Source organism: Bombina bombina, chromosome 1 (assembly GCF_027579735.1).
Source record: "Bombina bombina isolate aBomBom1 chromosome 1, aBomBom1.pri, whole genome shotgun sequence".
In the NCBI taxonomy this organism is placed as follows: Eukaryota; Metazoa; Chordata; class Amphibia; order Anura; family Bombinatoridae; genus Bombina; species Bombina bombina.
The window spans coordinates 575,888,977-575,905,157 of NC_069499.1; the positions used below are offsets into that span (position 1 = coordinate 575,888,977).

At 37.3% G+C, this 16,181-nt stretch overlaps 1 protein-coding gene across 1 annotated transcript in view; it reads right to left on the minus strand.

The window, feature by feature from the left end:
- The window catches only part of BARD1 (BRCA1 associated RING domain 1), a 366,475-nt gene extending 351,421 nt beyond the window's left edge, over positions 1-15,054 (minus strand). The window contains exon 1 of the mRNA XM_053698805.1: positions 14,884-15,054. Coding sequence (XP_053554780.1) covers positions 14,884-15,002 — 119 coding nt within the window. The 5' untranslated portion in view covers positions 15,003-15,054. The remainder of the gene's footprint in view (positions 1-14,883) is intronic.
- Between the last annotated feature and the right edge of the window lie 1,127 nt (positions 15,055-16,181).

Sequence of the window (16,181 nt, forward strand, 5' to 3'; positions counted from 1 at the left end):
ATAGGCACAGACAAAAGCTGTGACTGACATTTTCCAAAGTACAGACCTTAGTGAAGGACATCAAGGTACATTTAAAATGATAAACATTATTTTATAGTGCTATACCCATGAGCCAGTGTCACTACTGTGTCATTATATAATGCTTGGTGTTATTATACTGATGCAGATACCACTGATCCTATAACCAGCCCTCCTCTGGCTATACCCATGAGCCAGTGTCACTACTGTGTCATTACATAGTGCTGGGTGTTATTATACTGATGCAGATACCACTGATCCTATAACCAGCCCTCCTCTGGCTATACCCATGAGCCAGTGTCACTACTGTGTCATTACATAGTGCTTGGTGTTATTATACTGATTCAGATACCACTGATCCCATAAACCAGCCCTCCTCTGGCTATACCCATGTGCCAGTGTTACTACTGTGTCATTATATAATGCTTGGTGTTATTATACTGATGCAGATACCACTGATCCTATAACCAGCCCTCCTATGGCTATACCCATGTGCCAGTGTCACTACTGTGTCTTTGGATAGTGCTTGGTGTTATTATACTGATGCAGATACCACTGATACTATAACCAGTCCTCCTCTGGCAATACCTATGTGCCAGTGTCACTACTGTGTCTTTATATAGGGCTTGGTGTTATTATACAGATACCACTGATCCTATAACCAGCCCTCCTCAGGCTATACCCATGTGTCAGTGTCACTACTGTGTCTTTGTATAGTGCTTGGTGTTATTATACTGATGTAGATACCACTGAACCTATAACCAGCCCCTTGTCTGGCTATACCCATGACCCAGTGTCACTCTTGTGTCATTATACTGTACTGAGTGTTATTATACTGATGTAGATACCACTGACCCTATAACCAGCCCCTTTTCTGGCTATACCCATGAGCCAGTGTCACTACTGTATCATTATATAGTGCTGGGTGTTATTATACTGTTACAGATACACATCCAGTATTTCACTCAGGCTTTATTTATTCCATAACTTATCACCCAATATCTCTCTTGACATTTTTTTTTTATTCCTATTATTTAATCAGAAAATATATACTAAGGTTGTGGCGGACACTGCAAGGGCTAGTCACGGACACCAGTGTCCATGTACGGACACCTTGCCTATCCCTGCTTATGATTGGCCATGGGGCGGGATAAGAACACACTCTAGCACAGCCCTTTTGTCTGGGCGGTCCAGGTCATTAAGCAGAGCAGACGAGGGAGCAGTGAAAAAAAGTAAAAAACAAAATAATCATCATAATTATGCTTGTCATCTACTTTTGTTTTTATTTTATTTAGGAGTTATAGCTGCGTATCAACCCAATTAGCCATGAGTAAACTGGTCCTTTAACATATTAAGCAAAACATGTTTTTTGAAAATGCATATCGATTTGTAACACATTCGTTTATTAAAAGCCACAATGTTTTAAAAATTAAAATTCAAACTGAGGCTAATATGAATGTTGGGTTGCTTTCCTCCAATTTGAATTTTTACATTTAAAAAAAATGGAAATTAAAAAGAGAGTGTACTGTGAAAAAATTCTCCCCTTTAATGTGACCCGATGAACCATTGTATCTGCCTATATTAAACATTTAAAAAAACTGCATTAATGGCTACAAAAGAGCTATGTAAACAAATGGCATCAGAAGAAATCAACTTCTCTGAGAGGGTTGGAGAGAGGCCAAACATTTCTAAATGGTATTTAAAGTGGATGCAGAGACACCAGTGTTCTCCTTTGAACGTTTTTAACGGGTGCACCACCCGGCTGATTTTACTGACCATCCGGCTAAAATGTTAGTCAATATTAAAGTGATGGTAAATGTCACACTTTAAGAATGCTGTAATTAAAAATATATTAGTATACAAGCAAAACTGCATAATAATTTTTTTAATAAAGAGTATATATATATATATATATATATATATATATATATATATATATATATATATATATATATATAAATATAAATGATTATTCGAAGTGGGATTATAAATCTTTTATTATAATATATATATATATATATCAATGAAAAAAGTGTATGAGAGAGTAGATAATACTGCTAAACCAAAAAAAGAATAATTATTCTCTGGTGCCACCCTTGAAAATGAATATTACAAAGATCAAACAGAGAGAATGTATTCACAACATACACTACTGTTGTGAAAAAGCAAGGGATTAAAAAAAGGGCACACAGAATTTTGGTAAATACTCAAATTTATTAATTCCTATTTAAATCCCAAACCACGTTTATGTGGATCACAGAAAATGACAAAGTCAATCATGCTTTGAAAGTGAGCAAATTATAACTAAAACAGCAGAATTCAAAAACTAAATGTTACTAAAAGGCCAGTAACCTCTAAGCATACGTATGCTAATTAACTAGGGGTGCAGCCTAACCTACTATCTATGACACAGACAAATATCTATAACATAGGCAGGTAACATATAGTAAGCAAAAAACGTAAGTAAATTTACATAGCGGTTACAAGTAAAACCATAAAAAAGACAATTTCACTTAATCCTAAATAGATCAAAATAAATGACCGGCAAATGTCTTAGTATAGCATCTGAGATACAGACACTGGTGATTGCTGCTGAAAGTACAAGTTCAGTTATTTTACTTAGCTGCTGTATGTAGATCCATTATTCCAATTCAGAAGTGATGCAGCATTCAGAGCGTGTGATGTCACTTGCAGCCTAAGGTGTGGTTGTAAGCCTGCTGGCAATAGGTTCGATTGCAAGGGGTGTGTCCCAAAGGCCGAGAATCCGTCCACTGGATTGGTCAATTGCTCAGGTGAAAGAAACCAGGCTTCCACCGATGTTATGTAGCTAAGCACATACCAGGATGCACCTTGTACTCCGGAAAGTAAGTTAGAACAGCCACACACAAGAGAGCCAAAAGATTTCTCAGTAAAAGGGATCTCTTATCTTTAACCACCTCCAGGTGGATGTTGCACATTCAGTCCAGCGCAAATAGGGAAACCACAATCTCCAAACCTTAGCCGCTTTTCAAGCACACACGCTCTTTCTCAGCATGTAATGTCAGCATAAAGTCAGTTCCAGGACTAACAATAAACTTGTACCGCAATGCCTTTTCTTTGCTTTCTTTGAAAAATGCTTAGAAGAAAGACAGGAGTTGGTCGACCTCACTCCTGGCTAGTATAGCACATAGGTGCCAGAATTACACAAAGTGCCAACGCACGTTTCACCCCTGCAGCAAGATTTGTGTCTAAGGGGTTCATCAGGGCATAATATTCCATACCGGATATCCTCTATTTATGGACCTACCTGTGACTCCACAGGTGATCTACTTGCTGAACACCTGCTATTTTCTTAAAGCTGTATACAGCAAGGAGCCCTATTTTAATAATACTTGTGTTCATAGTTAAAAAGTGCCAAAATATAAAAGCTTTGTTATTATTTATTAAATAGAAAAACTCAATTCCTAAGCTTTTCTAAACAAAGCTAAAAACGGCCTTTTAATGATCACTTCCAAAAATAACGGCGCACACTCTATCAGCCTAATACCTATAGAAAACTGGCAAATTCCAGCTTTTCATTTAAACCTGTTGGATATCTCGTTCCTAGTTTATAAATCCATTTTGCTTCTTTTTGCAAAAGGATTTTTTCATTATTGCCACCTCTACCATTAGTGATTCCTTTATCAATAATGATAAACTTTAAAGATTCCACATTTCCTTTATGAAACATTTCGAAATGTCTCGCTACACTGGTGTCATTGCAATGAGCAATATCATCACGATGTTCCTGTACCCGGTCCTTCACAAGCCTCTTCGTTTTTCCTACGTAAAAGGCCGGGCATGAACATCTAAGAAGATATATTGCTCCCTCAGACTTGCAATTAAAAAAGTATTTTATATCGTAAGTCTTACCATCCTGTACTGAGAATTGCTTTGCGCTATCCATGTGGACACAGTATACACAGTGTCCACATGGATAGCTGCCTTTGATCCCCCTGTCCTTTCTAAGCCAGTCTGCATCAGAGGGACCCCTGGAAAATTGACTTTTTACCAGGATATCCCTCAGACTTTTTGATTTTCTGGCTGTCATTAGAGGTTTCTCTCCAATTACATTTTTTACCTTGTCATCCAAAGTCAGAATGTTCCAATTTTTATTCATCACTGACCTAATATTGTTCCATTGATTATTAAATCTAGAGATAAATCTAATGTTTCCCCCATCTAATTTAGATTTACCTACATACAAGAGGTCGTCTCTCTGAGTCTTTCTGGCCTTCCAAAGTGCCTTTTTAAGGGACTTATTGGAGTATCCTCTTAGTAAGAACCTATCCTTCATCATTTTTGCATGTATATCAAACTTGGAAAGGGATGAACAATTCCTCCTTAGACGGAGGAATTGTCCATAGGGAATACCTTTCTTTAAATGTGAGGGATGGCTGCTCTGAGCATGAAGAATATTATTAGTGGCATTTTTCTTCCTGTAATTCTCAGTGACTAATCTATTACCCTCTTTTTTGATGGTAATATCAAGGAAATTAAGTTCCTTGGGATTGGTCTCAGAAGTAAGGATGATGTTCCTGTCATTATGGTTTAATTGGTCAACAAACAAGTTGAACTCTTCTTCCACACCATCCCACAAGACAAGAACATCATCCACATACCTAACCCACATTAGGACCTTATCATTGAAAATATCACCGAAAACCTCAAAGATATCAGACTCCCATGCCCCCAAGTGCAGGCAGGCATATGTGGGGGCACACACTGCCCCCATAGCCGTGCCCCGCAGTTGACGATAGACTTGTCCATCAAATGAAAATACATTATTGTCTAGGACAAATTCCAGCAGTGAAATTACAAAATCTGAGTGTTCAGAGAAGGATGGACCCCTTGTTTCAAGGAATTTCCTAATAGCCTGTAGACCTATTTTGTGAGGAATTGAGGAGTACAACCCTTCTACATCCAAAGATGCCAGAATTGTTTTTTCATTGACCATTACTCCATCCAATTTTCTCAAAAGGTCCGCCGTATCTTTTACATACGATGGTAATGTTAAGAGGAAAGGACGTAGATATTTATCTACGTACTCTCCGATGTTCTCCGTGATACTGCCTATTCCGGAGACTATGGGTCTCCCCGGAGGGCATTTCATATTTTTATGCAATTTTGGCAAGATATAAAACACTGGCATAACCGGATGTTCTGGAAATAGAAATTTAAATTCTTTTTGGTCAATAGTCCCTTTTCTTCTCGCCTCATTTAACAATTTAAAAAGGGAATTCTGGGTATGTTCTAAAGGGCTACCTCCAAGTTTTATGTACTGATTTTTATCATGTAACTGACGTTTCACCTCGTTGATATAGAGGTGTTCATCTAACAGTACTAGGTTGCCGCCCTTGTCGGCAGGCTTTATCACCACACCCCTAGCCATACTCAGTTCTTTTAGAGCTTTTCGCTCTCTTGGCTTCAGATTGTCATCTAATTGTTGAGGTACCAAGCTATCTATATCTTTTTCCATTTGTTTCACAAATAGATTGACTGCTGGGACCAATGAGAGAGAGGGCATATAGGTAGACTTAGGTTTAAAACACGGTTTTTCACAAACTATTGCTTGTGTAGTATCTGTGTTTTCATCCTGAATATTCTCAGCTAACAAAGATTCTAGATCTGCCAGAGCTGACTGATCGTCCATATCCAAATTATGTACTTTTTTTGATTTCATAATAATGGATAGGACAATTTTTCTGGCAAATAGATGTAAGTCCTTAATTAGCTCAAATTTATCAACCATTGCAGTAGGGCAGAATGATAACCCCTTTTTCAGGAGTTCTACATGAGCCAAATTTAGGGGAAATGAGGAGAGGTTAACAATCTGTAATTCATCATCATTATGGCTATTCAATAGCCCCTGCGTGTACCCCTTCTCCTGGATCTCCCCCTGCTCTGAACATATTGGTCTCCTCTCCCCCTGTTCTGCCTCGTTTGGTATCTCTTTTCTTTTACTGGAGTCCCAAAGGGATCTTTTCCTTTTTCCCCTTCTGTTCTTTCTCCTCCTTCTTTTTGACTGATACCAAAAGAGTTTTTTGAATTACTTAATTCTGAGTCTGATACATCTGTACCTGAGTCATATGTGCCTTTCTGGGATTTGTAAGTATAAACCCTTCCATTTTTGTAGTCATCCTGATCTCTCCTAAGTTTCCTACATTTCCTTGCCTTAATGTCATTTTTTAATTTAGATACATTCTGACTTGTCTCACCATTCAATTTTTCAAAATTGGGATCATTCTCAAAAGAATTTACTTTAATTAAAGCTTTCTCAGCTTCCCCTTTAACTTTCTCCAATCTTTTATTATTTCTTTTCATCATCATATCCATCAGATCAAGAGAGGTTGTGGAGAGTTTCTCATTCCAATCCTCCACGAATGAGTCACCCTCCTCATCCTCTCTTGTATTTGCTCCTGGATCTAATGAAAGTCTTAGACCTCTAGGGATAATTTTTTTGTCAATATAATTTGCTAAACTGGCATTTTCAGCCTTAATTTTTAGTTGCCGGCCTAGGAGATAACGATATCTCCTAAAGGCACTAAAGATTGTAACATTTTCTTCATCCTGATCATCCCCTGCTACATTATCATTGGCTAGTGAGTCTTTTAACTCAGCTTCCCATAAGTCATCTGATAGAGTGTACGCCATATTACTGATTAACTGAGTCAAAAAATGTGAAAGAATGGGATAAATTACAGGGGCTAGATAGCCACCCCTGCAGCAGTCTACTTCAATCTCAAAAAAGATAGGATAAAGGAATCCTCAATTTAATATCCTCAAAAATAAGTATCAATGAAAAAAGTGTATGAGAGAGTAGATAATACTGCTAAACCAAAAAAAGAATAATTATTCTCTGGTGCCACCCTTGAAAATGAATATTACAAAGATCAAACAGAGAGAATGTATTCACAACATACACTACTGTTGTGAAAAAGCAAGGGATTAAAAAAAGGCACACAGAATTTTGGTAAATACTCAAATTTATTAATTCCTATTTAAATCCCAAACCACGTTTATGTGGATCACAGAAAATGACAAAGTCAATCATGCTTTGAAAGTGAGCAAATTATAACTAAAACAGCAGAATTCAAAAACTAAATGTTACTAAAAGGCCAGTAACCTCTAAGCATACGTATGCTAATTAACTAGGGGTGCAGCCTAACCTACTATCTATGACACAGACAAATATCTATAACATAGGCAGGTAACATATAGTAAGCAAAAAACGTAAGTAAATTTACATAGCGGTTACAAGTAAAACCATAAAAAAGACAATTTCACTTAATCCTAAATAGATCAAAATAAATGACCGGCAAATGTCTTAGTATAGCATCTGAGATACAGACACTGGTGATTGCTGCTGAAAGTACAAGTTCAGTTATTTTACTTAGCTGCTGTATGTAGATCCATTATTCCAATTCAGAAGTGATGCAGCATTCAGAGCGTGTGATGTCACTTGCAGCCTAAGGTGTGGTTGTAAGCCTGCTGGCAATAGGTTCGATTGCAAGGGGTGTGTCCCAAAGGCCGAGAATCCGTCCACTGGATTGGTCAATTGCTCAGGTGAAAGAAACCAGGCTTCCACCGATGTTATGTAGCTAAGCACATACCAGGATGCACCTTGTACTCCGGAAAGTAAGTTAGAACAGCCACACACAAGAGAGCCAAAAGATTTCTCAGTAAAAGGGATCTCTTATCTTTAACCACCTCCAGGTGGATGTTGCACATTCAGTCCAGCGCAAATAGGGAAACCACAATCTCCAAACCTTAGCCGCTTTTCAAGCACACACGCTCTTTCTCAGCATGTAATGTCAGCATAAAGTCAGTTCCAGGACTAACAATAAACTTGTACCGCAATGCCTTTTCTTTGCTTTCTTTGAAAAATGCTTAGAAGAAAGACAGGAGTTGGTCGACCTCACTCCTGGCTAGTATAGCACATAGGTGCCAGAATTACACAAAGTGCCAACGCACGTTTCACCCCTGCAGCAAGATTTGTGTCTAAGGGGTTCATCAGGGCATAATATTCCATACCGGATATCCTCTATTTATGGACCTACCTGTGACTCCACAGGTGATCTACTTGCTGAACACCTGCTATTTTCTTAAAGCTGTATACAGCAAGGAGCCCTATTTTAATAATACTTGTGTTCATAGTTAAAAAGTGCCAAAATATAAAAGCTTTGTTATTATTTATTAAATAGAAAAACTCAATTCCTAAGCTTTTCTAAACAAAGCTAAAAACGGCCTTTTAAAATTCCGTGTGCCTTTTTTTAATCCCTTGCTTTTTCACAACAGTAGTGTATGTTGTGAATACATTCTCTCTGTTTGATCTTTGTAATATATATATATATATATATATATATATATATATATATATATATATATATATATATATATATATATATATATATATATATATATATATATATATATAAAATTAGGGTTGCACCGATACTGATACTAGTATCGGTATCGGTGCCGATACCAAGTATTTGCATGAGTACTTGTACTCGTGCAAATGCACCGATACTTAAACCGATACCTCCAATTCCTACCCATATGCCATCTTGTGGCGTTTTTCAAACTGTATGTTCCCATTTAATTTTAAACTGGAGTGGAGACTTAACTAAAAATTGTTCACTTCTGTTCTGCCAATACAAATTGCTGTTATTTGTATTATTTTACTTCAGAGCAGTGCTTTAAAAGCTGCTACTTTACAGCTGGAAGCCCCTCATCTTGCACAATTATGCTCAAAATATACTGTACTCTGAGGAACACCCTTAGCCAGGGCTGGACTGGGAATAAAAAGCAGCCCTGGAAAAATATGAAGACCAGCCCTATTTTCTGTTGATTCAGTAGAATACAAATGCCCCATTTTTCTCAAAGGTGATTACTGGGATACTCCTTCCTCAATATTATTTTCAGAATTAAATTATACGACTTTGTATTATGTACAAGTGTCAGATTTATCAGTTATATAGGCACCCTACAACCCAATTGCATCCAGTAATCGCCCGTTTAAATTGTAGCTTTCCAGTCCCAGCTGCTGCAGCTGTTATTTATTGTTATTATTATGTTATTGTAATAATTTAATTTATAAACATGTTCTATGAACTTTGTGACAACAAGCACATAAAACTGTTTTATTATTTCCAAATGTCTTTTGAGATACAGTTCATAATTATAAAGAAGCGGTCTTAAATCATTAGTCTGTATTGTGCTTGGTAAACTGTCATGACATTAAAAAGTATCGGTAATTGGTATTGGTGAGTATTTGAAAAAAAGTATCGGTACTTGTACTCGGTCTTAAAAAAAATGGTATTGGTGCAACCCTAATATATATATATATATATATATATATATATATATATATATATATATATATATATATATATATATATATATATATATATATATATATATATATATATATATATATATATATATAGTAAAGCAGTTATGGATCCCACGGACGGACTCCGTGTTGCAGCAAGGACCCAAGAAAAGCAGGCACACAGGTTTTTTCAAAAACACTCCGGTTTATTTGCAAAGTTGATTACCAAACGTTTCGGCTCACACACGAGCCTTTGTCAATGGTGTACAAAACCAAATGTATATAAAAGAAACAAAGGGTTAACAGCGCTATAAAGATATTCCTAAATATTGTATGAGTCTCTGGAGTAAAAATAAACTATATATATATATATTATATTATATATATATATATATATATATATATATATATATATGTATATATATATATATATATATATATATTCTTTGATTAGAGAACAGAGTGGTAAGATCCAAGTGTAGTAGGAATGTATTAGATACCCTTACCAAAAGTTACCCCAATCGTATGAGGTAAGTTTGCCGCATTGGAGGATGTATCTGGTGGTTAGTGTATCCTGGATGATATGATCTGTGTTATTCGACTGCCTCTTGGAGTAGAAGGAGGTGTAGGTCCTTCTGTACTGGTCTCTCTAGGAAACTTCCTGTGCTTGTTGCCTCTTGGAGCTGTGCTTTTTTGTCTTGGTATGAACTTTCATTGAAATAGGCTCCCAGATAAAGGTGTTCGTCCAAAACGTCCTCCAAAGGCTTTTTCACTGGTTAGATAAACGTTGGGAATCTTTAAATCCTCTCAGGGGTGAAAGTATCCTGAGACCAAAAGGCATGCAGACGGCTCACAGCGTTCAGGATATTTTCACCCCTGAGAGGATTTAAAGATTCCCATCGTTTTACCGCTGTTATGCCGTTGTATTCTGTCCAAATGGCATTGGGCTTTAGCGCCGTTAGGACGAAATACAACGTCATAGCCATTGGATGTCCTGAAGCCAACTGCGCTTCCTGGATTTGATCGCGGTCTGGAGTCATAGGGACGCCCCCCAGACACGATCCCATAATTGAAATCTGGCGATCGCATCACATTATGACCCTGTCATGAAACAGTTAAAGGGACACTGAGCCCAATTTTTTTCTTTTGCGATTTAGATAGAAAATGCAATTTTAAAAAAACTTTCTCATTTACTCCTATTATCAAATTTTCAGTTAATACACTGAATTAAAGTAAGCAAGACACAGTCACTGGAGGATATCTGTGTATTCTGCACCTGAGTGGCTCCCAGTTGTGTCCTCCTTAGAAATGCCAAAGCAGTGAATATGGTTCAATAAAAGAGAACATTTCATTTTACACCTTTACATTCCTTAAAATTTGATAATTTGATCTTCTATTAAAATAGCTAAACATGTAACCCCTTAAAATATAATTTGGACATGGATTATACATAACACTATCTTGGGCTTTAAAGGGCCATAATACCCAAATGTTTAAACACTTGAAAGTGATGCAGCATAGCTGTAAAAAGCTGACTAGAAAATATCACCTGAACATCTCTATGTAAAAAAGAAAGATATTTTACCTCAAAAGTTCCTCAGTAGCCACCTCCCATTGTAAAGGATTTCTAAGCAGCATTTTAGTGTGTCTGTCCTGGGACAGCTGAAAGGATGAGCCTTGTGAACTATCATATTATTTCACCAATCAGGTAAAGGAAGCTTACTATGAAATCTCATGAGAGTTAAGTCAAATCTCATGAGATCACAGTAAGAGTTCATGACCTCAGCACTGCTGATGCTGATTGGCTGCTGTTCATTTCTTCATTTTATTTTATTTTTACCTGCAGCTGGGAGCAGGTGAAGTATAACTTTTTACACAGAACGTACTCTGCTGAGCTGAGGAGATTGTGAGGTAAAATATCTTCCTTTTTTATATAGAGATGCTCAGGTGATATTTTCCTGTCCTTTTTACAGTTATACTGCTTACCCCCCAACTGTCCCGATTTTCGCGGGACAGTCCCGATTTTAGGGGTCTGTCCCTCTGTCCCGATTTTCCCCAGGCATTTAAAATAAAAAATAAAAATTTTTATTTTTTTTTAAATTCTATTGGGCCCATACTCAGAATCAGCTGGCTTTGCTCTCACATGGTTAGATACCTGTTATATTCCCTGTGGAAAAGGAATGGTGTGTGGGTTAAGCAGGAGTAAGAAGGCTGTATACACTCTGACCACGGGTAATGGTGACCTCTCTAACCTACCTCTGGTAATGATGATATCTAACCCCTGGTGATAATACTAGCATGCCTTCAGTTTTATACAATGAGCAGTGCTAATACCAGGGTAACGAACAGTGAAACGAACAGTGGCAGCCGCAGACTGCCAGCTAATGTGCTTGCCAACCCCAGGACCCCATACAATGAATTACAGATACCCATATATGATGTAGTGTGTGTGTCTATCTGTATCCATAACTGTGTGTGTATATATGTATGTATAAGTTTATGCTATGTAGTGTGTGTGTGTGTCTGCATGTATAAATGTAAGCTATGTAGTGTGTGTATGTGTATCTGCATGTATAAGTGTATGCTATGTAGTGTGTGTGTGTCTGCATGTATAAGTGTATGCTATGTAGTGTGTGTGTATCTGCATGTATAAGTGTATGCTATGTAGTGTGTGTGTGTATCTGCATGTGTAAGTGTATGCTATGTAGTGTGTATGTTTATGCATGTATAAGTGTATGCTATGTAGTGTGTGTGTATCTGCATGTATAAGTGTATGCTATGTAGTGTGTGTGTATATCTGCATGTATAAGTGTATGCTATGTAGTGTGTGTGTATCTGCATGTATAAGTGTATGCTATGTAGTGTGTGTGTATCTGCATGTGTAAGTGTATGCTATGTAGTGTGTGTTTCTGCATGTATAAGTGTATGCTATGTAGTGTGTGTGTATCTGCATGTATAAGTGTATGCTATGTAGTGTGTGTGTGTATCTGCATGTGTAAGTGTATGTTATGTAGTGTGTGTGTATCTCCATGTGTAAGTGTATGCTATGTAGTGTGTATGTTTATGCATGTATAAGTGTATGCTATGTAGTGTGTGTGTATATCTGCATGTATAAGTGTATGCTATGTAGTGTGTGTGTATCTGCATGTGTAAGTGTATGCTATGTAGTGTGTGTGTATCTGCATGTGTAAGTGTATGCTATGTAGCGTGCTACTGTGCAATTTTGCTGACTTTAAAGGCCAGAATCTAGAATATTAATGGGGAATGCAGAGAGTAGTTTTAAAGAATTTATTAATAAATGTGCAATGAAGATAAAAATATTTAGCAAGGTCTTTGCAAAGGCTAATTAAATACAGAAACAATGGGGCTCTACTATATCTAAGTAGTGTGTCCAGAAATAAGGTGCGCCTAATTTATGCTATTTCAAAAAAGTGATAATATGGATAGATCCTAAGTTTTATATCTTACAAAAAATAAACAATATGAACTGTATAATTATAAATACAAATACATAACAATAGTCACCACAGTCATATGGTTAGGAAATATACATCCATAGATGCAAGTGAAAGTCCCAATATAGAGTGATGTCCAATCTGGAAATGATGTCCCAAACGATAGCTGCTCTCTCCAAAGATGTTGAAAAAGAGATGACTGCGTTCTGTATAGAAACAAAAAAAGAAGAGGCGCTCTGGTGCAGATGATCCTTGGCTACAAATGATTCTAAACTAACAGTTCAGAGTAATACTCACAAAGATGTTTGCACATGCAGTGCAATAACAGGTGAGCCGAAGCTTCAGAGCCGCTCGGCTGACTCGCTAGAGGGTGAAATCAGCTGTTCACTGGGTAATCACTTCACCAACGATGTGGGGAAAAAAGATACCTATGACATAAAATATAGATACCGCCCTTGGTGCAGATTATCCCAGCAACAGAATACACATACAACAGATGTCGAGAAGTTATACTCACAAACGGAGTTGCACAAGCAGTGCAATATCAGGCGTGCCGAATCTTAAAGAGCCGTTCGGCTGACTCCCTGAGGCCTGTACAGCTGCTCCTGGATCGTTGGAGGAGTGGTGGAAAATAAAGGTGGATATGCCGATAGAGGTTAATCCAAGCAAGGGATCAATAAGGCAAATAGAACAATTCACCAGCAAGGTAGACAAAATAAAAGTATTTATTAAAAATATAAAAATTACTTAGCAAACATGCCGTTTCATCAGGCTGATGAAACGGCATGTTTGCTAAGTAATTTTTATATTTTTAATAAATACTTTTATTTTGTCTACCTTGCTGGTGAATTGTTCTATTTGCCTTATTGATCCCTTGCTTGGATTAACCTCTATCGGCATATCCACCTTTATTTTCCACCACTCCTCCAACGATCCAGGAGCAGCTGTACAGGCCTCAGGGAGTCAGCCGAACGGCTCTTTAAGATTCGGCACGCCTGATATTGCACTGCTTGTGCAACTCCGTTTGTGAGTATAACTTCTCGACATCTGTTGTATGTGTATTCTGTTGCTGGGATAATCTGCACCAAGGGTGGTATCTATATTTTATGTCATAGGTATCTTTTTTCCCCACATCGTTGGTGAAGTGATTACCCAGTGAACAGCTGATTTCACCCTCTAGCGAGTCAGCCGAGCGGCTCTGAAGCTTCGGCTCACCTGTTATTGCACTGCATGTGCAAACATCTTTGTGAGTATTACTCTGAACTGTTAGTTTAGAATCATTTGTAGCCAAGGATCATCTGCACCAGAGCGCCTCTTCTTTTTTTGTTTCTATACAGAACGCAGTCATCTAATTAAATACAGCGCTCACATAGCCATACCAGTGGTTTGAGCTTGTGTTTGATTTGCTGCCTAAGTGTATTAAAATATATGACTTTATTTAGAATTTTATTTTTATTACTTTGGTCTTATGAGTTTTTTAAGCCCCTCTTTTGAATTTTAAAATGTTGGGAGGTATAGTTTCAAGTGATTTAGCATATGAGTATTATGTCCCTTTAAGGAGTATGTTGACATGCCAATAAACAGCCCCTATAGAAAAAAAACAACTGTCAACCTGTCCAGGTATATGCCACTGCTACAGACCCAAAATCCATCAAGGTGACCAGAACACAGCATATTATTGACCAGTGTGTAAAACGCTGCTGAACGTAGCCAACAGAGCTTGTGAAGCCTGAAATATTTCATATTATATTTGATTATTTATTGTAATAATTGAATACGTTTGTAATTGATCGTCAAGAATAACACTAAAAGCAAAAGTTACACTCCTTGTAGCGTAATTGACAACCCAGTACTGACAGCGTCACATTCACACTCCTCCCCTTACGTATTATCATATGCCCCGCCCCAACACGTTAACCAGAGTATTTAGTTCCTGCCAAGACAGTCGTCACTCTCCATGTAGACAGCTGTTAATATAATATTTTACAAAGCACTTTATGTTCGAAATATACAGACTTTTTCCAACATCATATTCGTAACATTAAATGCACTTACCATCCGGAGCACCTCAGCTCAGTTTCCAGCTCACCCAGCGCTGCTCGCGTCCTGCTCCATACAGCTATTTGTTTCATGGTTTCCTTAGGTTCGTTCCCAGATCTTACCCTCAGCGGCATTTTTAGTTTGAGTACATTGAGCTAACAGGCGAAACATACACGGGAAGCAGGCTAAAGCTCCAACTTCAGAAATGGCGCCAAAGTGCTAAGGAGGCGAGGTCTGTAATACTGACCGCCCCTTGTGCCTCTTTACCCTAGTAGTATATTTATGTTTCATATTCCATGTTTAGGATCTGTTTTAATGCAAGACCTTTGTACTTGATTCATAAGTGCAATATCTGTTGATATGTTCACAATGATTTGTTAATACTAAGACCATGTTGGAAGGGATGTGTACATTTTTTCAATGATCCTTTATTCATACTAAAAGTTTGGGTCCAACAGAGGCCCTTTTTTGCTTTCATATTTGAACATTTTGCTAATGTTTACTTCCAGTCTATCCCTAGTATTATATACACCTTGTCTTGCTACTTAGTTAAGAATCTGGGGCCCAAAAGAAGCCTCATTATTGTTAAGAGGATATATCAACATTTCTATAATATTCAATGAGGAATACTTAACAGTATTATGTGGTTATCCTTCTTTTCTTGGTAGTTCTTAAAGGGACATAAAACCCCAATTTTCTATCTCATGATTTAGAAAGAGAATGCAATTTTGAACAATTATCTAATTTACTACTTTTATCTAATTTGCTTAATTCTCTTGATATCCTTTGCTGGAAAGCATATCTAGATAGGCTCAGTAGATGCTGATTGGTGGCTGCACATAGATGTCTCGTGATTGGCTCACCTATGTTCATTGCTATTTCTTCAACAAAGGATATCTAAAGAATGAAGCAAAATAGATAATAAAGGTAAATTGGGAGGTTATTTAAAATTGCATTCTATATCTGAATTATGAAAGAAAAAAATTCTGGGTTAAATGTCCCTTTAAATATTAAGAGGTCCAAGAGTGACCTCATCTTTGTTTGAAAGGAATTTCAAAATATAATAACTAAAATGAGGTAAACTTAATTTGCAAATAAAAAACTGCGGGTGCCCCCAGGGCATCTTTAGACAAGTAATGTACCATCTGAAATTGTAGAAAAAATGATTACTGCTGTTTTTGACTCCGGTTTCCAGTTCTGTCTGTTCTACAGCATTCTAGCTTATGACCGTTGGCTCCTGTGACTTTGCTTCTGGTTTATGATTTCTTACCTCTGGATAGATTTCACCCTTGTCTAATGTGACCCTGATTTTT